A 26,293-nucleotide genomic window follows, 5' to 3' on the forward strand; every position below is an offset into this window, starting at 1 on the left:
GTGTGTTTTTGTACACGGGCTTCTGTTGCACCGGTTTTTTGTCCAATCTGGTTTTTGAGGCCTGTTTGATGGATCAGCTGTTCGTTCATTAGACCTGCGGTGTTCCAGACCTGTCCTCCTGTTGTCGCTGTTCACAGATCAGCCTCCGTCTCTCTGTCATCCGGCCTGGCGTCTAATAATTTGAAGACTTAGCCTATTACAGCTGGTAATGAAACCGGTGTGTGTTGAATAGGCGTCTGTGTGTAATAGCTGGCGGGCATGGTAAGAAATATATTTATCCCCTATCAGCCCTCACTCTCAGTCCCGGGCTCACGCGCCCTGTTGAAGGCTCTAAAGCAGATTAAATTGAGCCTTTTATTTCTTTTCACTTTCATCTTTCAGCCGCTGACTTCGTGGTGTAAAAGCCCGCGGCAGAACTCATGAGATTTGAAGGTTTCCTTTCGTGTTGTTTAGATTGTGTTTTTAAATATTCATTTCATTTGTTTCTGCGGGATTGATTTTGGTGGCGTGTTGGCAGAGAGAGAGAGAGAGAGAGTGAGAGAGAGAAAGAGAGAGAGAGAGAAAGAGAAAGAGAAAGAGAGAGGGCACATGGATGAGCTGCTGTCTGTCACAGGACATATGTGTGTGTGTGTGTTTGTGGTATTTCAACTGCACAACCTTTAAAATGTTTATAATGATAGAAGAAAAAACATTATAATTAAATGTTTATTAATGTACAAGCGGCCCTCTGACGGTGACTAAACACAGATATCAGAAATGACTCCACATATATTCAACATATATGCATCATATCTCTTGTATCTTTCATCACTCTCAGTTCTATAGACAATGTAAAATCTAGATATGAATACAGCGCAGTGTAAATATGTGACTGTACATACTGTCAAGTGTTTGTTAATATATTCGTCCTCCACCTATGGAAGCTGCTGGTGTGTATCAGGTCTGCTGCTGGTCACATTATAAACTGTGTCTGTGACAGATTCACTGTCTCTTCCTCTGCTCCTGAAGGCAGCAGTTAGTCAGTGAGCTGCTGCTGCTGCTGCTGCTGCTGCTGCTGCTGCTGCTGCTGCTGCTGCTGCTGCCGCCTCCAAACAGGCAGAACGTAGAGTAGAGAGGAACAACAGAGTCAGTTTTGGAGTGCAGGGTATAAGCCTGGCTGAGAGAAAAGAAGGTCGACAGTGAGGATGGAGAGAGGACTTCAAACAAATCCAGTGGAAGTGACAAGAAGCAGCTTTACGGCGAGCGCAGGCTGTGGGAACTTCTATTGCAGCTATTAATAACACTTTTCCCCGGGCAGCCGCGCTCGCTGCTCTCCATCTGCACTTTCTCCCAGCTATTTTGCCGGGTTGAAATTGAGGGAGACCCAAATGTTGGCTGGAGATAACACAATCATCACAGCCTTGGTCCTGGGCTGTGCATCTGTGTATTAAAGTGGGATTAACCTCCCCTCTCCTCCCGCCGCCACCGCCACTCACCAAAAATTCACATTTTTAAGGGACATATTAAAAAAGAGATAAGGGGCTGAGAGCCCACGTGCTACACAGAGCAGATATCATCATCATCATCATCATCATGATAACCATGCTGACTCTAGAGACAGTTGGTGGTGTTTCACAGACACTAAAATTATAAAACTTTATTTATTATTTTCATTTGTCTGTCTCAGTGTTTCAAACAGGAAGTTGTTTAAATGTGACGGGGATTTGTCTCTAAACATGAAAACAGCCGACAGGCAGAAACGGCCATCTTTGTCTTTGTCTCATCAGATTTATTTCAGAAACCAAATCAGTCAGATCATCCATCACAGCATCAAGCAGAATAAAAACACCTGCACCTCTCCGTCTTCACCTTTCTACCAGCTGACTGATCATCGTCATCACAAAATAACAATCTGAACAATTCTTTAATCAAAAAATGATCACAGCAGCCAAAACACTTATTTACGCTGTGTCAGAATAATATCTATAATATCCGATTCATTTAAGCTTTTTACTAATAAGTCACGTGACATGTGGAGGACGTCAGCTGGGGTCAGGGTCAGTCAGTGGGATTTTTTCATCCATTAAAAAAGTCTTCTGTGGACTGACAGTGAAATGTGAAATGAGCAGAGACGCGTGGCACAGAGACATCAGGTGACACGTATGGGAATTTGTTTTAATGGAAGTGTGGAAGTTGAACTGAGGACAGGATGGAGACAGGAGTTGAGGGCAGGAGGTGGAGACAGTGAGCGGAGAAGGTGGACGAGGACAGTGGAGGATGACAGGAAGCAGCCGGAGCTCAGAGGTTTTGATCTCCTGCTGCTGATCAGAGACGTTTGTGTTGATACTGACACAATGAGATTCATCATCAGCTGCTGTCGGTCTGTCGATTAAAGCCTGTTTACCACATGACACCAGAACACACATCACACTTCAATCACAGCATGACACAAAAAATACAATTAGAATAATAATACCCAAATGTAATATATGTGCATATATTGAATTTACATATATGAAATATACATTTATATTTTATATGTGCTTACTTTCATATGTTGACATAGATATCTAGCCTATACAAATACATACATTTATTTGTGTATGCTTATATTGTAGACATTTGTTACATAAATATATATCCATCCCAAAACCTGTTAAAATATGTCCATATTATAAACAGGTCTGAGACACTTTCACAGAATGTGAAGAGACATTTTTAAAATTTATGAGAAATTAATAAGAAAAACATTAATAAACATAGATTTTGTATGTAGGTAGACATGTATGTTGTTTTAATAAACTTGGATAAATAAATTACATATATGATGTTAACACATGTTAATTTGTACAAAACATGACAGAACATGGAAAACGTTTTTACATAGAAAACAAATGTGTTCTATGGCAGATTTCAGCACATAGATAGTTTTAATATATATGCATGTTTACATTTTATTACGGGCACTTCATAAATTTTATAAACGTATATCTTCATATATCCAGAGAATGTATATATGTGATAATAATGTATCCAGGATCACTCTCGATATAGGGACAAATATGTCATGTATTACGTTTTGGTTTGGGTAACGATAACAATTATGATGATGATGATGATTAATATTATTAGCAGCAGTGCTTTCCTCCATCTCCTCAGTCATATGATTTATGAATTTTTTTTGACCTGCATCAATCAGCTGAATCACTGATGATCAGTCTAATGAAATAACTGCAGCTCTGTGAGTTTTATTCTGAAACTCTGTGAAAGGCTCTCAGCTGTAGTTGTAGTAATGAAACCTTAGACCCCAGCTGATTGTTGGTTTCTCCCCTTCCATTAACATTTCTGTCAGGCCTGACCTACTTGTTGATTTCCCTTCGTGTCTTGTAGCTCTCTGGACTTCTCAGCGATGTCTTTGACAAAACAAACATATATAAAGGCGAGCTGCTGGACTGGGAGGGGGCTTTGAATGGGAGAATAGCAGCCCACTTCTTTGCCATGGAGTGTTCAGTAGCCATCCCTTAATCCTCCTTTCATTTTGCCGACAAATGCCAAGAATCTTGTCTGGCGACCCGTTGGGAAGCTGATCAGCCAACAAAAGAGGAGCAGCGCACAAAGAACAAACAGGCAGACCGGGGGTGAGGGCAGTCAGAGCCTCGGGCAGCCCATTAACACCCCATTTGCAAAGGATACACACAGCACAATGGCAAACAGAGAAATCACAACACATAGCACAAATAATATGGCAACAACAAATGAATAAACTGTCAACACTTTGGTTGGTCTTTAATTGAGCTGAGCCCTCACGGCCTCTCATGGTGAAGCCCATGATTCATGTCGCCTGCTGCTGTCTGACGCTGAGTGTGTGTAACACACACACATTACACACTCACGTCTTAACAGACCATTCAGAGGCCGAGCTTTGTCCAATCATACAACTTTATTTCAAATGAGCAGAGAAAATGGAAAATATAGCAGAGGGTGTAAGAGGTTCACTTCCTGCGATTGGTCTGTAGCTGCCACAGCGTCAGGATTTGGCAGAGACACATCTACTTTAATCCAACTCATCTGGCCCCGGAGCCCGTTCAGGGGCCTCCTCCTCCTCCACCTCGCTGCAGGATCAAACACACACTCCTCCACTAAACGCCGCTCTGCTTCATGAGTCTTCAGCTTTGCTCTTTCATCACAGAAGAATTTATTTTTACACCAGAGACAGAAGCATTTGTCTCTTTAATTAAATACTGGATCAGATCATCTGCATGTTGTCACGTCGACTGTAGATTACGTGTTGATTTACATTATCTTGTCACTCGCTGTTCAATAGGACGATACAGAACAGCCTCTGATCCCCGAGAGGTGGAGGAGTTTCAGAATAAAAGAACAAGGTCTCCACGCTTTAAATTATTATACTTCTTTAAAAAACCCAGCTGAATTCTATTTTATTTATTAGCTGCTTTTTTCTGTTCATTATTTTTTTAAAGGAGTGTAGAGACGGTGAAGACAGAGCTGGAGTGTGTATAACTGATTATTCATATTAGCAGTGCGTGTTAGGACGGTGTGCTGGAGATGGCTGGAGTGACTGAATGCAGCTCTGAAATCCTGATTGAAATTTCCATACAGAGGTCTGTGTGCGTGGATCTATTAGATGGCTTATTCATGGTCTTCTCCATCAATCCGTGGAGGAAATCACATTCACCAAACGCACCCATCCAGTGTAATTGGCTAGAAAATGACCTTAAATATACAGAGATTACTGGGGCATAAAGGCCCGGTAATTTTGGGGGTGTAGAGAAAATGTTCACGCTGCTGAAAGGTATGAAAGTGGATTAATGGCCATTTCTCCGTCACTGCATTAAAATAATTTGAGCCACATATTTAACACACTCTCAGGCCAGGGAAGTGAGAAATAAATCAGGGTATGAGTGTGAACACCAGCTCCATGGATCAGCTGATCTCACACAAGGTTCAGGAACACCTTATTTTGAAATGCCTGGTTCCTTCTGACAAAGAGTGTTAAAGAACAGGAGTGTGGGGATGAAGCGAGGACCTACTGGGCCTTTTACAGGAGACACACACTGAAGTATGTTTGTAGAGTGTGTTACAGTCTGATCATTACTGAGTGCAGGAGAAAATACAGCTGTTTGTTATCATGGAGTAGAAAACAAACGCACCATTGGCAAGTGCACAGCTACTGACAACCTGATCAGCCAGGTGGAGCAAACACCTGATAAGGAACATCGTCCTGATTATATTCATTATATTATTCTAATTCTGTTCCCCGATAAATACACAGGAAGAGGAAAGGTTATTAACCTGTTTCCTGTATCTAATAAAATAATTAGAGTGTAGTATTTTCTAAATGTCCAGCTGTTAGCTCTTAGTCCCACAGTTATTTACATTACCATCAATTAGATCTGAACAATTTATAGAAATATCATCAAAATCACAATATGGCCAAGTGCAATATCCAAAGCGTTATAAAGGAAGCGTTATAAATGAATTCTTATAAATGAATTGTTATAAATGAAGTGTTATGAATAAAGCGTTATAAATGACGCATTATAAATTAAGCTTTATCAATGAATTATTACAAATGAAATATAATAAATTAATTGTTATAAATGAATTGATAATGAAACGTTATAAATGAAACGTTATAAATGAAACGTTATAAATGAAACGTTATAAATGAAATTTTATAAATGAATTCTCACAAATGAAGTTATAAATGATTTATTATAAATGATTTATTATAAATGAAGCATTATGAATGAAACGTTATGAATGAAACGTTATAAATTAAGCATAATCAATGAAGCGTTATGATTGAAGCATTATATCAAAATCTGTAATTGCAATGATAATAATAATGATTGCAATATAATTTTTTTCACTATCAGTGGGAACAAAGAATTATTTTATCGACAGTTGATTCATGTAATGAAATAGTAAATTATATTCATAAAATGTTCCTGAATGTTTTCTTCTGATGATAAATTTCTTCCCTCAGAATGTTTTGAATGTTTTGAACAAACAGCTTCATATTTGCACTCAGGCCCATAATGAACATAATGAATGTGGCGTCAGCTGAGCCTCCAGAACATCTGTAATACTGATCCGATATATCACAGTATCTTTATCATCAGCCTATTTTATAACCTCCTTCATCCGTCTGCATGTGTGTGTGTGTGTCTGTGTGTGTGTGTGTTTGATGTTGTCCTGGTGAAGTAGGGGAGGGAAGGAATTTCTGTCCTCTGAAGGTCACAGACACTAAAATCAACCTGCTCATCTATTGTGTTAACAGATGTGACAAGTCTTCAGCTGAGTCAGTAAAAAAGAGTCTGAGACTCAACCTATTATAGAACTGTGTTGGAGACATATTCTTATTCTTATTCTTACTCTTATTTTTATTCTTCTTATTTTTATTCTTTTTCTTATTTCTATTCTTTTGTTATTCTTATTTCTATTTTTATTTCTATTTTTATTTTTATTCTTATTCTTGTTTTTATTCTTATTGATTCTGCGAATTTCAAATTTCAGTTTCAATTATAAAAACAGTTTATTATTGTATTTATTTTACATCAGGGTGAAATGAGGATTTTGTCTCTAAGCTGTCATACTGTTTTACGGTTTATACTGACACATGTAGTGTTATAATATTTCTGGTTGTTATGAGTGATGCTGAATCTGAGAGAGGAACTGTTTTGTAAAAATATTGGATTTATAGATTTGCAGTTTTTCTTTTTTGTATCTATGTGATGAGCCACATTTACTTTTCAGGTTTGTCTGACCTGTCTGTGAATCCATAGATAATTTTCCAGAAAACACCATCATGATTTTGCAGAATAATATTTGGTTGTACTGTAATAATAAGGATTTTTATTCTGAGCTGAGTTTAGCATCATGAGCCAAACTGTATGTGTGGAAAATTAACAGGATTTACAGGATTTACATTGTTAGATGATCTGTTTGCAAATTATTTTAATTTCGCTTCATTTAAACGATCTGAATTGATGAATGTGATCAGCTGCTAAATGTAAAGGCGTGGTGTTGTTGAACGTGTCCTGAGGAGGACGACCTTCCTCACTGATGAGACTGTGATCAGTGTGAGTTCAGCAGCAGTCAGTGGAACAGGTTCATATAAAGACCTTGTTTGAAGAATCACCCTCTGTTTCATATCTGAGGCCCCAGAGAGTGAGAAGGTGCTGGTCAGACACACAAACAGTTAGTGACAACAAAAAGAATCTGAACTCGACCAGGAGGCCTGCTCTCCTATTTGTTCCTGGATTTCCTATTGAAGGAGTTGATGAACTCCTCCAAGTTTATTAAAGAGAAGAAAAAAAGATGAACCAAAGGCTCGAGGCGAGCAGGCTGACAGTTTATAAAGTGGCGGCCATTGTGGCCTGAAGGCAGATGCATGAATACCTCTGAATAGACTCCCTCAAAGTGACACGATTGAGCTAGACAACAGCAAAACATTGAAAGGAAAGCTTCTCCTCTGTGAGCTGAGCGGCATTTCTAATGCTCCGGCTCTGAATGGATCTACATCTGCAGGGGGAGGGTCTGCCCCCCCCCAAACTTTAGACTGCTGCTAGGCTGGAAGTAAAAACGTCTGTAGTTGCTGCTGCTGAGAGTCATGTAATGTTTCCCGATGCTGAAATGCTTTCACTTCATCTGATGAAAAAAGAAAGTTAAAGAGGATAAAAACAAATAAACCCTGGAAAAAGAAAAAAGATTTTATTTGTACAGAGACGAAGAACATTTATATTGTCTTTATAAACGTGTCAGAATGAAGTTTACTTCACTGAAACTAACAATAAAAATACGATGAGATTTGAACATTATTAGATGTGTTGTTGAAATGGCTGCACTTCTTTTAATTAACATTTTGGGAGCTGAGCTTATAGAGGAGAGTCAGCTGTGCTCATCAATATCACATCTCTGTATGTAAATATGAAGATTCTGCCAGAGCAGGTTAGCTTAGCTTCTCATAAAGACTGTGAACAGGGGGAAACAGCTAGCTTGGCTCTGTGCACAGAACCCACCCACGTCTCTGAAGCTACGTTGTGTATCTGATCAGTTTAAAGAAGAAAAAGACGACAGGCTGTAGGTCTACATGCTGGTCTGGGATCAGTGATTTCCTGGAGTCTTATAGTCTAACATGTAGCCTACTAACTACATTTGCGCTTCTCCCTATAAGAGGACCTTGAGTTGAGATTATTTTGTCAGACTATAGGAAATGAACGGAGTGGCAAAGGTGGTGAGGGGTGCAACATCTGTGCAGTCTAATGTAATAATAATATTAATATTAATAATAATAATGATAATAATAATGATGTAATAGCTCAGAGACTGAAACACAAAACAATGGAAGTTAAAGTTAAATCAAACTTTCCACCTTCTTTGCTCAGACCTAAAACACAGTGTGTTTTCTTCAGCACAGACATCATGAGGCCCAGAGATAACTGCAGCTCCGTCAGAGCTGGTGTCGTGAGCCTCTGTCTTCAGTCTGGTCTTCAGTGAGACTCTTCTTCACCATGGAAAAGCTCTTTGGTTCCTGCTGAGCGATGTGGTCCAGTTCCCGCTCCTGTAGACCTCTGTGTCCAGCCTCCTGCTTCTGTCTGCTGTGAAACCGTCAGTAAATATCAATGGAGCTGTAGCAGAAGCTCCATGTTTGACAGAAGAGGTGGAGGCTTTGAGTCGTGCACTGTTCCTGTTTTCTCCTCACTTTTCTCTTCCTGTCGTTTTCTTCCAGTCAGTCCGCAGACTGGTTTTACTTATGTGGGTTTAAGTGAACTGCAGCCTGGACTTTGTGTTTCAGAGGTTTAGCAGAGGTTTGGATCTTGTGATGAATCCTCTGAGGTTCTGGTCTTTTAGTCTCTTCCTACAACCTGGAGAAGGTTCTTCAGATGCTCTGCAGTCATAACAGGGTTTTTCTCCACGATGCAAATGATTTTCTTTCTTCCGCAGGACTTGTGAGATTCTTTTTCTGTGTTGAACTGGAAACTCACCAACTGCAAGGTTTTGACATAGAACAGATGTTAGTAAAATTCACCCTGCAGTGTTTTCTGCTTGTGTATAAATGCAGAGCTGTGTTGTTAACGAACCGAACTAACGAACCGGTCACAACCCTGAACAAAATACTCCAAAATATGAAGTCAGTGAGACGTTTCAGCTGCTGGTGTCTGCGCGTCGCTCATTTCACACAGATCCTCCAGAGCGGCCGAGAACATATGAAAAGCTGTGCAGTTACATATCAGCAGATGGAAACTCACCTATCCTCCATCTCCTACAACGCATCAGAGCATTTCTAAGCTTTTGAACCAGAGAAGAGTCAACAAGCACAGATCACTTCATTTTCTCTGCTCTGCTCTGATTGTTAATCTACTTTCTTCCAAAATAAGATTATTCTATTGCTCTTTAAAACTTCCTGCAATTGCTTTCTCTAAGCCTGCAGCTGTCCACTGAGGGCTTTGCTGTGTCGAGTATATCTTAAGAGGGCCTCTTATTATTATATTTGCTCCCAGCTCTAATCTTTATCAGTATTTATATTGACAGTCCGCAATTTTTGTTTATGGCTATTTTTTATCTGCTAAATAAAGACACATGTGTGCCAGAGCCTGCGGAGGAAAGAAGATAAAGACTTTGCATTAATAGCAGTTTGCTAAGACATAATGCCTGATAAAGCAGCATCTTTGTGTGGGCTGGATTGAGTTCAGAGCCAGTTCTACGCTCTCTCTCTCCCGCAGCTCTCTGTCTGAGGCTGCACTCAACTGTTCCTCACAGACAAACAACAAAAGTTGGGATTTCTCAGAGTTCCTACATCTTCTGGAAAATATTTGATCCATCATTGTGAAAGTGCCTACGTTGCACACGCTGCACTCCTGCTGCTTACTGTATACTTCTGCTGCATTAGTTGTGACTAAATACCATTGTGCGGAGCTGTGTTGGAACAAAGGCGGGAACAATGCTGAACAGTTTGAATGGGAGTGTGAGCAGAGGCAGCGGCGGCGGCGTCGTGTCGCTTGGTCTCAGCTTCAGCTCAGTTTTGCCCATTTGGGCTTGAATTTGAGGCCTTTGTTGACGGAGCAGCTCCTTGTGCCAACTGGCAGATTTCATTTCACTTTCTTTTGTGTTCTTGGAATAATTTTTAAAACTTTGGCTTTAGCCTCATTAGTCGAGTGTTCAGACCTTCCGTATTATGGAGAATAAAAATCTGCAATTCAAATGAAAACATGCCGTCGCAGCAAAAAAGAAGTGAACCTGTAGCTGATATCACAGTAAGCTGTGTTATAGAAAAGAGATTTAGTGACTGGAAACCATCAGGATGGACTGGGAGAAACAATCAGCAGAGGAACATATGTGTGTTTACATTTTAATAGGTTAAACATACTGTGTTTACACCAGTTCACACATACAGGTTCAGTCTGCCCCCCCCCCCCCCCCCCCCCCCCCGTATGTTCCATTTGACCTCTTTAATTGTTAAAGTGCTCGGCTGCTCAGCTTCACTGACTCGGTCTGTGAAGAGTGCAGCGGGGCTGGTTGTGCTCTTTCATGCCCCCCCCCCCCCCCCCCCCCCCCCCGCTCCTGGTTCTTTAAGGTGAGCCCATTTTGTCACTGAGGCAGCTGACCAGTAAGAGCTGCACAAAGGCGTCTCAGAGACACTTCCACTGAAGTCTGTCCCCACGTACTCATGTGTGTCCAGTCGGAGGCTGCTGGACGCATCAACCCTCTGTCTGCGGAGTGGACGGTGCATTTACTGTTAGCATGTTGAGTGAAGTAGATGTTGGTCCAGCTGCTGAGGTCCCAGTCCCAGTCCCTGTCCCTACCTCTGTCCCTGTCTCTGTCTCTGACCCTGACTCTGTCTCTGTCTCTGTCTCTGTCTCTGTCCCTGTCTCTGTCTCTGCCTCTGTCTCTGTCCCTGTCTCTGCCTCTGTCTCTGTCCCTGTCTCTGCCTCTGTCTCTGTCCCTGTCTCTGCCTCTGTCTCTGTCCCTGTCTCTGTCCCTGTCTCTGCCTCTGTCTCTGTCCCTGTCTCTGCCTCTGTCTCTGTCCCTGAATCTGTCCCTGTCTTTGTCCCTGATTCTGTCTCTGTCTCTGACTCTGACTCTGTCCCTGTCTCTGTCTCTGTCTCTGTCTCTGACTCTGTCCCTGTCTCTGTCCCTGACTCTGCCTCTGTCCCTGTCTCTGCCTCTGTCCCTGTCTCTGTCCCTGTCTTTGTCCCTGATTCTGTCTCTGTCTCTGTCCCTGACTCTGCCTCTGTCTCTGATTCTGTCCCTGTCTCTGTCCCTGATTCTGTCTCTGTCTCTGCCTCTGTCTCTGTCTCTGCCTCTGCCTCTGTCTCTGTCTCTGTCCCTGTCTCTGCCTCTGTCCCTGTCTCTGCCTCTGCCTCTGTCTCTGTCTCTCTCTCTTTCTCTGACTCTGTCTCTGCCTCTGTCTCTGTCTCTGTCCCTGTCTCTGCCTCTGTCCCTGTCTCTGCCTCTGCCTCTGTCTCTGTCTCTTTCTCTTTCTCTGACTCTGTCTCTGTCTCTGTCTCTGTCTCACGTTGGGTTTCTATTGCAGTTTTGTGCATAATATATACATTTAGGCTTTTTTAGAAAAGCTGACAAAACATATCTGTGAATGATCTCTCATTGACTTGGATGTAAACATCACAACAGATTTCCAGCAGTTGAAAAAAGTGTTTCCATTTGGCTTTGTCAAATATTCTGAGGAACAACCTCATGCAAGTGTTTGTTTTTATTTCATGTCTTTCCATGACTCATTTTTAAAGTTCGCTGTTTCTATTAACCTTCGCAGGTTAGTAGAAACACACCTTCTGTCTTCGAGTCTGTACAGTAACAGTACATTCAATAGGACAAGTGTGTGTGCACTATATACTACAGCACATATATATAATATAATATAATATAATATAGTGGAACAGTTTTCCAGTGGTGTGTTTAAAACAGTTGAACAGCTCAAGAGACAGACGCTGTTTTATCAACATAAGGAGGAAACGTTTTATTGAACGTATCTGCGAAGTCTAAAATTCATTGAATTCATCTGAAGATGTTCAGCGTCCGTGTAGAGAGAGGGTCCCTGAACACATCCCGGTCCACCTGTGACCACTGATACACAGCCGCTCACCTGACTATGTTGTCAGCTAATCACATTTGACCTTTAATCTGCTACATCATGACCAGACAGTCTGTGGAGTTGTGCAGCCGCTGGTGATGAAGAGTGTGGGCAGTGATGATGAGAGCAGGTGGGTTTAGTCCTGACCTGCAGCTGAGCAGGTAGATCCTCATCGGACACATCAGAACAGATGTGTTCTTCAGCTGTGAACATGTGGAGCATCAGCAGGTTGAGCTCAGAGTCAGTGTGGTCTGTACGCCTGGTCAGCGCCTGAGCAGCACAACTGAAGCAGATCCTGAGTCTAATTATACTGGAACTAATATGATTTTCAAAATGACCCATAATTAGTTTTCTGCAGCCCCTCAGTCTTTGTCCCCATGTGTTGGACAAAGGGGGAAGAGAACTGTCAGTATTGTGTTAGTACAGTTCTACGACAAGACCTGGGTCATCCACCTGTCTGCTGAAGGTGTTGCTAGGATTATATCCTCCACCCACACACATGAAAGACCATGTTCAAGCTCAGATTAAAAAAAAAAAAAGCATGAACGCATTCAATGACGTTTCCATAGACACGGCCCAGGATGTCTGTTGCTAGCGGTACAGATGGTTTTAAATGTAACTCATGTCTGAGATTCTTCAGTGGTGTACAATAATTCATTGAATAGCGGCCTATTTATTAAAAACTATGAATGTGAACTAGTTCATTTTCATCTGTATGAACTGAACTTTGAACTCTCTCTCTCTCTCTGTATATATATATATATATATATATATATATATATATATATATATATATATATATACATATATATGTATATATATATAGATATATATATATATTTATATATATATATATAGATATATATATATAGTAAATGAATGACAGCCAGTCATTTAGTCTGACAGAGTAAATGACAACCAAACAGAAACACAATGGTTCATGTCTTAGAGAAAAGTCGGAGCTTCATCATAAAGCTGGAGACTCAGAGGGACACAGCTCTCACTGATCGAACATCCTCAAAAATATAATTAGGTATTAATGTGGTGATAAATCTCTCCCTGGAACAGGAAATAGAATTATAGCCTCATTATTAAGTCATCAGAGTGTCTATAATTGTTTAATTAGATGTTTTTTACTGTGTGCATGTATGTGTGTGTGTGTGCGCGCGCGTGTTTGTGTGTGTGTGTGCATGTGTGTGTGTCTGTGTGTGTGTGTCTGTGTGTGTGATCTGAGCATGGATGCGTTTCTATATGTCATATTCACTGTGCAACAAAACCAGGCTTTTGTGTGGAACCAGTGTTTGTTATTGATACTGCAGCACATTTGCAAACCCTGTGTGTGTGTGTGTGTGTGTGTGTGTGTGTGTGTGTGTGAGGAGCATTCTCCTGATAAGACGTAGCATGCCAATCGAGGGATCTGGTGGAGACAAAGATGAAGTCCAGGTTTAGCCTCTCTATCGGCTCTAGGCGTCTGTCTCATTACCATAATCTCTCTCTCCATTATCAGCTGCAGAGAGTGGCCGACCCTCCTGATCCACCGGCCTGTCAAACTTTATTCTCCTCCATTCTGGGGATCCTTATTGTGCTGCCATCCAAAGCAAGTGTGGAGCTGCTGCTAACATGCGATACCAAACCACCAGTGCAGTTCAGTTTTTTCAGCCCGGACACTCTGCTCCACTTTCATTTACATGTCCCATCACGTCCTCAGCTCTGCTTTCACACCCACTCTCAGGTGACCCAGTTTTTACAGTCCTTACTCTGACAAGACACACTGAAGGAGAAAAAAAAAGTACTATGATATATTATGTGTATAATTTTTGTGTATAAGTGCTAATGAAAGTGTTTGTAAAACACAGGGACACACAGGGTTTTGTGTTCAGCTGACACTCTTCTTCTATAATGAAATATTAATGTTGAACTGTGAACCAGTCAGAAATCAGTCTTTTCAGTCGTCATGTATAACATTGTTCTCAGTTACTAGTGTTATCTACCACTAGCATTTATTATTACTATTATTATTAATAGTAACAACAACAACAACAACAACAACAACAACAACAACAATAAAATTAATAATAATAATAATAATAATAATAATAATAGCTAATTTCTTGTACTGGTCTGTGCATGTGTATGTCCCACATTGTCCTCCGCTGTGTCCCAGGGACGCCTGGACGGATAAAGCAGAACTCTCTGCATCTAGATAAACAATCTATTTTTATATTGAATCTTTGATACTTATAAAGTCTTATTCTGACAGTTGACAAACCAGAACCAGAACCCAGAACTGCAGAACACACAGTTCAGAAAGAGGACTACTAAAAACTACTATAACTAGTAATACTAAATTCAGAGTGAGTGAATAGATAGATCTTCACCGTGTGAGATCGAACCTCCAGGTCTCCTCAACATGAGCAGGTCCGGTCTCAGAGTCTTGTCCAGATGAGGTCCTGCAGAAAACTGAGAAACAGGAGTAGATGACATCACACGTGGTTGCCGGGTCAACAGAGGGATGCAGATAAGCAAAAACCAAGATGGCGTGTGTGAACTGGCTGGACATGTGTTATGTGCGGGAGACAAAACTGTAACAGGAGGGAAACAAAAACAGACTTTGGCATCACGAGATGTTGTCAGCATGAGCAGCTTGTTCCTGGTGTGAACGAGGCTGCAGAGTGACGGAGGTGAAACACACATCACAGCGCTGAGGACGCAGCTTTTACAAAAATATCAGTGTGACAAATGATGAAATATAAAAAGCTGTAAAAATAGGAAAAGCAGCAGGAGCGAACACACACACACACACACACACACATTTTGTATCATGAACTAGTTGAACTTTTTTCAAGAACAGATTTTATTTAGAACACACACGTCAACACATGCACGCACGCACACACACTCACATCAAACACACAATTGTGAGTGAGGACAGATGTAAAGAGGTGTCCACACAGACACAGTCTTTATATTGTCCTCAGTGTTTATTCTCTACACTCCACCAGAAACACTGTAGATACTATAGAATTGGTGTCAATATTAGGCCAAGGTTTAAATTTGATTGATTCCAGTTCTTATGGATTTCCTATTTCCTAAAATGATAAAAGAGGTCAGAAAAAACAAAAAAACAAAAAGTCTTTTAACATAAATAGTACACATTAACATCTGGTCCAGAGGTGATTTATGAAAAAGAGATTATATTCTTGAATCGAGGCATTTCATGAAGAAAATAATACTAATACTATTTAAGGAAGAAATCAATAAACTGTAACAGAAGTGAATGGACTTCAGGAAGAGAAACATGAGGGTGAATGTCAGACTGCTGTTACTGAAGCAGGTGACTGATCATCAGGAGCTTGATGTTACAGTGGTGCAGCAGTAAGGAATCGAACACTGCTCAGTGTTTATATTGACCCTGTGCTGCTTTACGTGTTCGCTGCCTTGTTGTCGTTTTCTTTTCTGGAGTGAAGATATATTTTTGACCCGTGGTTCATTTCTCAGTGTCGTGACGTCAGCTGTGAACGCCAGCTCGTTTTTTTTACATAGTGAACTGTAAATGTTAAACTCTTGGGGCACCGGCGCTCTCCTCTCCAGATGCCACTTTCTTTAAAGGATGGCGCCTCTGAATTCAGATGCCATTCCTGTTGGTCGATGCTTGATGTAGGAAGTAGACATGTCCTTGCAGATGTGTAGCAACTGATAAGCAGAATTGAAATTTTTTGGCTGCTCGGTTCTTGGCATTTTGGAACCGGTTCTATTGTGCAACCAGGTTTGGATCCCCGACCCTAGTCTGTATAAACTGGGGAGCTTGTTGTTCACCTGGTCCGGACTGATGTAAACATTATTTACCTTGTGTAGATACGTTGAGTGCTAACACCGCAGCTAACTGTGGCAGGAAAAGTAAAGCGAGTGGTTCAATAAGGTGATTCAAAAGAAACAGGCAAACAAAAAATAACAAGGCTCACAGCTTCCTCAGCCACTGGCCAAATCCAGCAGAGAGAGAGAGAGAGAGAGAGAGAGAGCGAGCGAGAGAGAGAGTCATTTTCTCTCATACCCCCCCTCCCTGCCCCTCTCCTCCCCTAAATCCAGCAGCATGTGGAGGGAAAACAAATAGAGTCCATCCCGCTGCAGCTGCACCCTGAGGACTCGGCGGTGCCTTTTGGAAAGTGATCCCAGCCCACTGCAGCGGCCTCAAGTGTTGTCACGCTGAGTTAGAGCCAAATTGCTCTGCAAGCAAACACCCCCACCCCCACACTTCTCCATCAACCTACGAGCAACAAACAACACGTATACAGTATATGGAGGCTTTCTTTAAAGATGTGCCTGTGTATAAATATATATGTTTTTTTTTACCTTGGTTTATAGGAAAACAAATCTTTGCATGGTAAAAGAATTGATTTAATTAATGCAGCAGCATGTCCTGCGGCCACATGTAATCCGTTGAGAATTCTCTAGCGGGAGCTTTCAAGGGGCACAGCTAGGGGGGAATACAAAAAGATATTCTCCCTCAGACTCCTCCAGTGGCCTGTAATGGGAGCTTCGCACTAATCCCATAATTCCTTGTTTAATTAAACTACAGAGCTGACCCTGTAGTTGTCTCAGCCCGTATGACGGGCCTTTTTTCTCTCCTCACTTCACCAGCTCCAGCATCACCAACTTCTGCAGGGAATGAATGTGCTCACACAAACAAATCAATAAACTGGAGACAAATATTCAGGTCTGCCCTCCGCAGTCGACACCCAGAATTCCGTGCACCATGATATATTTACCTCACAGATACAGACAGAGACAGACAGGAGGAACAGGTCACAGGGTCACTGAGGGTCTGATGAGGATGAACATGATGTGAATCATATGCTGTGACCTCCAGATCTCGACCATGGATTTTGGAGTGACGTCTCCTCCGCCATCATCTAAAAAACATATGAGGGAACATGTTGATTAAGAAAGGTTCATCCTCAGGGGTGAAAGAAATTTTAAATTCTTGCTGGTCACACAGCTTGTCTGAGCTTTCTGTCTGTGTTGTTGGAATAAAAACAGAATATCATGAAACATCACAACTTATTCTGCTTTACATTTTACTCAGGAGATTTTGCAACAAACGTCTGCCTGCTAAACCCCACAACACTCGATATAAGTCAGCTGCAGCGCGTTGGCGGAAGCTCGAGCTAACTGTAACTAGTGTTAATAAAAGGCAGCTGGGCTCCGTCCAGCACAGATCACAACACAGACGGTTCAGACGCAATTCTGAACAACTTAGAAGCAATTAATAAATTAATAAGGAGACTATGTGCTGTTTAGGATGACATAATTTTAGCGCATGTGTTTTGTGACCATGACTTTTTTGAATGTGGGTTTTGGCAGGGAGTTGCTTCCCCCTTTTACCGGTACTGCGTAGTCTGAGTCTTTTAGTGGTACGCAGTACCGGACCGTACCGGCCTACTTTCACCCCTGTTCATCCTCCAGTAGAGTTGAAGCTGTTTTAGAGAGACGTGGTGGAACAACAACCTGACTGAGACATTTTGGGTTCTATCTTACACTCGGCGTAAAGCACAACACAACTATCTTTAAAATACACGTTTTGTCCATCTGAGCGCACATGGGCGTGTAGGTCTTAAAATGAGGTGTGGTCAGGACCAGTAAGTAATATGTAGTGATATGCACCTACACGCGGGTGCACAACAGGTGTACACTCCTGTGTTGGCATGAAGAGTGGCTGTACAGTCACTTTCTCTCCATGCCCTTATAGATGCAAACTCCACCTTTGAAAATGAAACGATATCAAACAGGCTCCGTCTCATTATCATTAAGAATGAAAATAAAAATGAGAAAGTCTAACACAACTTCTGCTGAAGTCCCTGTACCGTCGACACATTTCTACACACCTGATTCATAAAGCTGAAGCCTCTGTACTCTGTACGTCACATTTACACAATCCATGCTTTTCTGTTTTCATGTTTCATGTTTTTTTTTCAATTGAAAGATAACAGTGTGTTAACAGTCACACTGGTCTATCTGAGTGTCATTTTGTATTTTGATAAAACACATTGTAGACATGGACCACATTGTGGGGTTCTGCTCTTAACTTTTGATGCAGCTGTTTTTAGTCTCTAAAGCTTTAAATCAGTCATCACAGTTTATTAGTAACAGTCATTCAGTGTATTTATATTTGGTAATCACCTCTATAAAGCAGTTTTATAGTTTATTGCATCACCCTTGAACTTTTTATGACAAATGAATGAATTTTAGTAAATCTGTCACAGCATGGAGCTGCTGCCTGTTCATTTTTAAAAAATGTATTATTGTACTTATTGTGCATATTCACTTATCTCCTTTTTTTAAGCAAAAACTCAGAAGAATGACATGTGACTAAAATCTCCAAACTGAGTACATTACATTACAGTAGCTTTTGTCCATTAATTAGACTCTCAACAGGATCTCTTTAATTTCCAGAAGTAATTTGGTCTGTTAGCACCGTTGTGTAGCAGATTTCATCCTCTCCCGTTGCAAAGAAAAACTTTACTAAGGCAGCATGTGGTTCTTTGCCAAATCACTTCACTTTAGACTGAACATTCATACAGCTGTGAAAGTGTTACTTGTTTTAGGGCAACATGTTACCAGAGTACAGAGGTGTAAGTACATTTACATTTATACTTTTACAACAACAAAACATACACACACACACACACACACACACACACACACACACACACACACACACGCACACACACACACACGACGCTTCGGTCAGTGATTGTGTTTTTGAAACTTATTTCAGGGCTACATCTCACTCTCAGAGGGAGGTATAGCTGTGGTGTCACTGGTTTAACAGCACCATGCTGGGCAGGTGACAGGTGTGTTCACCTGAGTGTTGGGTTTACATCACAGCTGATCGGAGCCGATAGAGTCATGTGACCTTGGTGTGAATGTCGATTGAACCCTTTTGGGATATTTCACTAACGTGATGCACTGTTACGCAGAGCCCTCTGGGAGGCTTCATTGAAAACTGAAAAAGGTAGGCATTTAAAAAAAAAAATACTTGGCAGGTGATTGTGTCTATCACCATCTATCACAGGCTAACTTCAACCAATCAGAATCTGCAGCAGTCAGGTCGTAAAACATCTCTTCCATGGAGAGAAGCTTCAGCGCTGCTCTCTGCTCCTCTACCAGTTCTACTCAGATATAATGAAGCTGTAGCAGCAGCAGCTATGTTAACCTCTTTAGGAGTTGCCATTGTCGTCACACCTCATTCCTCTCTCATATGTATGGGATATTATCCAATTGAAAAAGGTGTACTTGAAACCAGGGTTTGTATCTGAAACTGTAGCTATGTAAACAGTTGTATGTTGACTATAGGAGACTCAAAATTCAGACCCTAAAGAACACCTGGAGGACACCTTCACTGGACTCTGTGGTTCCCAGTGGTTTTCTGTCCTGAATCTGAAATCTGGTTATTACCAGGTCGGAGTAGAGGAAGCAGATAAGCCCAAGACTGCTTGTATCTGTTGTCTTGGATTCTGGGAGTTTAACCAAATGCTCCCATGTAGCCTCCAGCTGCTCAGAGGACGTGTTACTACCTCTTGTAGTGTAAAGACAATGACTGAAGCTCTTGTTCAGCCACAATCAACACCGTCCACTCCAAGAGAGAAACCACGCTTAGTGGCAGAGAAAACTTACAAACAGCTCCTTCTGGGACTAGTCCTGTATTGTGAGACCCCTCCATGATCTCACTTACAACCTTCCGACAAAAGACCCAAACAACATCAGGTTACCAGCAGCCATTTGAGTGGGCTATCGAGAAACTCCCAACTACTCCTGTGTCAGGGTTTGTGGATTCTCAGAAGCTCGAAGTGAGACAGAGACTCGAGTGGTCTGTTTCTTGGCTGCAGCTGTTGTGGGGTTAAGGTTGTTTATGCATTTCCGCCTGTCTTCTGTTGTTAATTGTATAATAGGTGACAGCGTTTTAATTCATGTAGTTTAATCTAGCTACAAAAAGACACCAGTTGTAGTGTTGTAATTATCAGTTGTGTGCATAGGCTGCAAAGTGTGTGACTGGAATTCATTGGTTGCTTTCGATGTAGTTGCACCTGGAACGGTATATATACAGTATGTATTGAAATGCCATACGCCTGACAGCCTATAGATGAAGTTTTATCATATATTAACTGACGTTTATCAGAGTAATTGTACTTGCATTTGAGTAGAATTTCTTTAAAGTAACAGTACTTTAATTTGAGTACAATGTTCCAGTACTCTTTCCACTCCTGACAAAATATCAATGTTGCCTCATACAAACATGAAAAAGATTTGGCAGTTGTTTGTTACAGTGTGAAGGCTGAGGAGTTATTGTCAGGTTCACGGTGTTCAGATGTTTAGTTTGCTTTCATTTGTTGTGGGAGTTCATATATTTTCCAGTAGGAAAGCTGGGAAATCCCACATGACATCTGGTCTGTTTTCATGTGGACCATGATGTCACTAACATACAGTACAGCATTATATCTCATTATAAATACTCTCCAATTCTGGTTGGCAGCCTCATTTGAAATGGATATCTGCATGTATCAGATAATCTTCCAAGGCTCCTTCTAAGCAGCAGTGTGGACACGTTGTGTGTGAGTGAAATCAGCTGCACAATAAATGTTTTGGGACTATTTTCAGCCTGCCAGTGTGTTTGTCTGGGCTGCCCTTAGGCCCACAGTGAAAGAATGGTGTTACACACATCACCAAGGTGGTCTGGAGAGATTAGCACCCTTTATTACACTGCAACTCTCAGCACTGCGCCCTGGGGGATGCTTGAATATGCAGGTTTAGATATAGATTTGTACTTACTGAGCACAAGGAAAGTGTTTTGTCATATAAATAACCACACAAAGGAACATTGGAGGCTGTGCTGTGCTGTTCGTCCTGCTGCTTCCTTCTCTCTGTTTTGCCCATCAGTCAAATTATGAGTCTTGTGATTTAGTCATTAAATTATGAGAGTGCCTGTAGAGGAAAAAGTATTGCACAGAAAATCACGTCATCGTTAGCATGCCATCTCCTACCAACCATGAAGCTGATCTTGGACACTTATTAGGGCTCTATTTCGACCATCCAAAGCTCATGGTCTGAAGCAAGTGCATTCAGGGTGTGTCCATGAAAGAACAGTCTCTGCTCCAGGCACCTGGTTCAAAAGGGTTGTACTTAATGTCTTAATTATTCATGGGAACGTTTTGGGTGTAACATCAAACAAACCAATCACAGGCCGCAGCTCTGTGACTGTGAGGGGTAAAGAAGGTCTGAGTGAGTGAACCGGTTGGGGGGGGGGGGGGCTGGCCATCCATGACACATGACACGCATGGGACATGTTACTCTATTGACAATGCTCCTGAAAATAACAGTGAAACACTGTGACATTAACTTCAGACCAGGTTTTTCTTGGTCAATCACTTTCCGTTGTCTGAAGATAACAATTCACCAACAATGTTCCTGACCTCACCTGACTTTAAGACCAACACACCCATGGGCGCAAAGATAGGTACAAGTGTATCTGCTATTTAAACAAAGTGGATGCTGGATGGGAAAATGACAACTGTGTCTGAAACCAGCAAAGACATTGTGCTACGTTGCTCTGGGTGTAAGATTGGGCCCTTGGACTCAGTTTTCTATTCATGACATTACCACATGTTCACAGTATGAAACATGCTGATATGAAGTGACCCCTCCATGTGTTTGTCCAGGCAGTCGGATGGATGAAGTCTCGGACGTGGAGTCGGAGCCTGACCTCCCCCTGAAGAGGAAGCAGCGCAGGAGTCGGACCACGTTCACAGCTGAGCAGCTGGAGGAGCTGGAGAAGGCTTTCGAAAGAACCCACTACCCTGACATCTACACCAGGGAGGAGCTAGCCCAGAGGACCAAACTGACTGAGGCCAGGGTCCAGGTAACGTCCATCTATCCATTCATCCATCCATCCATCTTCTCTGTCTCTCTCTTCCTCTGTTTCTTCCTGTACCTCAAACACAACCATGATAGCAACAATTATCTGGTCCAGATCTGTAAAATGGACCAGGGCTGGTGTCCTTTGATGTAACGGGCCAACACTGATCCAGATCAGGATGTGGATTATTTTGTAGTCGTTCCCACGAGCCCAGGCCACATCAACTTTGATTCTGCTGCCTGACTTACCCGCTCCTTAGTGGAGTGTCTGGTGTTGTATTCTTTGTGCAGCCTGTAGCCAGGCTGTGTCTGGACCAGGGTGGTAAAACAGATGCGACTGTAACTTGTATCTGCTGGTTTGGAGGCTGATCTGTCTCAGAGTCAAGAAGCATCTCCTCATTTTCTACCTGTTGAGACTGAGAATTGGAATTTAGATAAGGTGTATTTAACTGAAATGTTCATTTATAATCGTGAAATATTGAACAGTATGTGGATCATTGTTGGTTTAGTTTTTATTTCTCATGTTATTCTGAACTGCAGTGATGATGAAGAGAGTAAAAGTCAATCACTTTCAGGAATCCTGTCAGATTAAAGAATCTGTGTGCAGTTCAAATGAAGCTCTGATAGTTATTATGTAGTTATTTATTGATAAAGCTCTGTTTTAAAACCATCCACTGATCAAGACATATCTACTGATCTATAATATTTGTCACTTCATTATATACTCTTTTGTCCCTGTCAGGATCCTGTAGGAATGATGAGTCCATGTTTCAAGTGAACTGATTGGTCAGTAGTCAGGCTGTTGGCAGGTTAGTCCTGCAGCCTAGGTTACCATGGTGATCTGCCCGGGTTAAAAGTGAGCCAGCTTTGTGATACTGGAAAACCTGAGTTAAGCCCAAGAATATCTTGATAACCCACTAACCTCACTTTGTGGTACAAGGTGCTGATCAAGGATGAAGAGTCACATGGTCACCTCTTCATCTTAGTGTTCGGCTGCTCAGCAGTCACTGCTTTTGCTGTTTCCGTTTACTTCTGCTCTGACTTTTCTGCTCCGATGAGCAAACATACAACACAGTTCCTCTCAGACCTGTATGATTGGATTTATTTGTTGTACAAGACGTCACATTATTGTGATACTTTACAGACCAAATTCCATATGTGCACACTGACTCCAACTAATATGCATACATACATACATAAATATGAAGACTCAGCTAAGGAAACTGTCCCTGGTCAATTTTGACAGATCCACAGTGTCCCAGTGGTGCTGGCAAAAGTACTGTAGAGCTCTAACAACAGCTGTTAGGTGTTCAGCTGTGGGGTGGGGGCTGCATTCCTCATGCATGTCTCACTCCCCAACATCTTGGCTGGTATCTGTGTTTCCCACCACTTTCAAGCCCACTACTCATTGAAAAATTCACAGCAGATCACATAAGAGTCTGGGCTGTCTCATGGGAGCTTTAATCCACAACAGCAACATGGATCCATCAAGACCCAGGAAAACCAAGAGAGTGAGAACCCAGTGTGGCATGGAAACCAGCGCACACTCGATACTTGCAGACCTCAGAATTACTACTTACCTATATTCACTGACACAGATTTCAGGTCGATATTAAAATGGGAACAGTTAATGTACATACACAAATTTGGTCACATCTCTAGGTCCACTTTCTAACTTGCTCTGGAGCTTTTGACTGTATCAAATGGTCCTCACCCACGTTGGGCTGTCAGTGTCAACTGTCAATAGGGTTTCCGACTTCCTGAAATGGAAATAAGGAAGGTGGGGATATATATAAAAACATTTTCCTCTCATCCCTGCGCAGGGTTGGTGTGTGTCTAGTGTAGTTCTCTAGTTTGGGTCCTCTACCAGGGGCCTAGGAGTTTGAGGGTTCTGCACAGTATCTTAGGTGTTCTTCTGGACAGAGACTTCACGTGTTGTACCTGGGATCTGCCGGAGCCAGTCTCCCAGTTTGGGGATCACAGCCCTTTACTGCTCCTTTACCACTGAGACCACTTTGGACTTCATCTTCCACATCTGTTCCAGTTGTTCTTTAAGCCCCTGGTACTTCTCCATCTTCTCGTGCTCCTTCTTCCTGATGTTACTGTCAGCTGGGATTGTCACATCTATTACAACTGCTCCTTGTCAACCATCACTTGATTGGTTAGCCAGCAGCTATTTGTCAGTCTGGAACTTGAAGTCCCATAGGATCTTTGCTCTGTTGTTCGCAACCACTTTCGTTGGTATGTCCCATCAGGAATCGGGAATTTCTAATCCATACTCGGCACAAATGCCTTTCAGTGTTTGTCACAACTTGGGTCCAGCAGCCCTGCCTCTATTGATCTATTGGGGCCTTTTCTTGTGTTGCCATGATCTGAGCCTCTGTACTGTCCTTCAAGCTGGTCTTTTTTAGCCATTGGTAGGATTTCATGATGTCAGCCACTTCCTCTATTGTGAGGAGTTTTCCTGTTTTGACATCAGTGGCACCTATCTATCAGGCACAAACTAATAATGGAGCCACAAAGCAGACTTCAGGCAGGAACAAGTTCCAGGGTTTTAATCAGTCATAGGTCAGTACATGGATGTGAGGGAGCTGGCAAGCATCCCCCTCACTAAGGTGAAAAAACAATACACATTGGCTAATACAGGAAGTTCATTTTTGTTGTGCTCTTATTTTGGGAACCCCTACTAACCACTCTCTCTTTGAGGTCTACTTCTGGGGGGCGTGTTTTCATGGAGTGCACACATGGGATTGCAGCCACCAGACTCAGCAGGTGTCAATTACCTTATCAGGCTGTACCAAGTGGGCAGGAAAGAGAGACGGGAGTGGGTAGAGGGGTTTTAATTAAGTTTGGCTGTTGTTGGGTATTTCTTTAGTTTATTATGTATTTTATTTCATCTGTGTTAGGCCAAAAGTAAGTGTAGGTAAATATCAGTATGGTTAAATTGTAACTAGGTATTCTAAATGTATGGTGCTAGTGTCTAGGGTCCCTTCACTATGTTATGTTTGGTGGAGACTAGGGGTACTTATGCCAGGTGGGAAAGCAGGGTAGGGGGTCGGGGAAGGGGGGGTCAGGTCGAACGGCGCCGCTGCCGCTGCTATCCATCCACTGTGACCTGCTACACCAGCCAGACTGCTTTTGTCGTCCAGCCATTCTGCTATCAATATGTAAGAGCTGTTGGACTTTTTTTGTGTCATTTGCCTCTGGTCACCAGTAAACCAAGAGCTCTGAAACCAGTCATTGTGTGACTGATTCTTCTCACTCACGCTTGCACCTCAATCCTGCTGGCCTTCATCCTGGTTGTAAGGGTTCACCACCATCCAAACCTTACAATGGATAATCATACAAACAGGCAAAGGTATCCAAATCAGCAGGCAAAAGGTAGGGAATAAACAAAAAAGAAGAAAACTAGGAACACAATATGAAAATACTGGAACTCTCACATGAAGGCAAAGAAGATCAGGCACAGAAGGAAGGGAAGATGGACTAAATAAACCAGAAGAGGGAAGACAATGAGACACAGGCACAACACAGGCAGGCAATCAATCAGGTGGGAAACTTGACAGGAAGTGGATCTGAAAGGAAACAAGAGGTAAGTGACCAAAATAAAACAGGAAACAAATAAATATTGAAAATAACAGAACATGACCTTATGTGGCATGACAGCCCAGCTTACTATTTCAGCTGGGTATCTGATGACTGGTAGGGTGCCCATGTTGATGGCTTTGGTCTTATTCCTACCATTGAGCTGGCTTCTCAACATCTGTCTTACCTTCTTGAGGTATTTGGTTGTGGCTGAGTTCCTTGATTACTTATCATGGCGCCCATGCCGATTTGGTACCTCCATGTTACCCAGTAATGTTCCTATTGCATTCCAATATCAGCTTTGATATTACCTTACTTCTACTTATGTTAGAGTGCTACCAGTTCTAGATGATGTTCTTCTGCTTCTTCAATAGTTCCTGAATCCATTGCATGTTTATTCCTGACGGGGTTTTGAACACCAATCTGTTGTTCCATATACAGTGTATGTGGAACAGTCCGGGCCTTCTAGATCCAACATGTCTTCTAATCTCTTCTAATAATAAAATAATAGAACCTAATTTTCTATCAAATTTGCTTCAAAAATGAAAGAGTTACATGCTCACTCAATGGTTTAGGAGTACATAACCAGGAAAGAAGGCCTGAAACCCCCCACAGCTGTGTGTGCTTGTTCAGAAAGTGGCAGGTGCATTAATCATTCACATTTTGACTTATAGTGGGTGATATCAAAAATCATCGTTATCAGCT

At 41.9% G+C, this 26,293-nt stretch overlaps 1 protein-coding gene across 2 annotated transcripts in view; it reads left to right on the plus strand.

Annotated features, from left to right (window-relative positions):
* Positions 1-26,293, plus strand: part of LOC130175549 (paired box protein Pax-7-like) — a 57,978-nt gene that overhangs the window by 2,905 nt on the left and 28,780 nt on the right. For both annotated transcript variants that reach the window (XM_056386101.1, XM_056386102.1), the window contains exon 5: positions 21,808-22,007. In XM_056386101.1, the coding sequence (XP_056242076.1) occupies positions 21,808-22,007 (200 nt within the window). The remainder of the gene's footprint in view (positions 1-21,807; positions 22,008-26,293) is intronic.

The sequence above is a fragment of the Seriola aureovittata genome, chromosome 9, assembly GCF_021018895.1.
Source record: "Seriola aureovittata isolate HTS-2021-v1 ecotype China chromosome 9, ASM2101889v1, whole genome shotgun sequence".
NCBI classification, from domain to species: Eukaryota; Metazoa; Chordata; class Actinopteri; order Carangiformes; family Carangidae; genus Seriola; species Seriola aureovittata.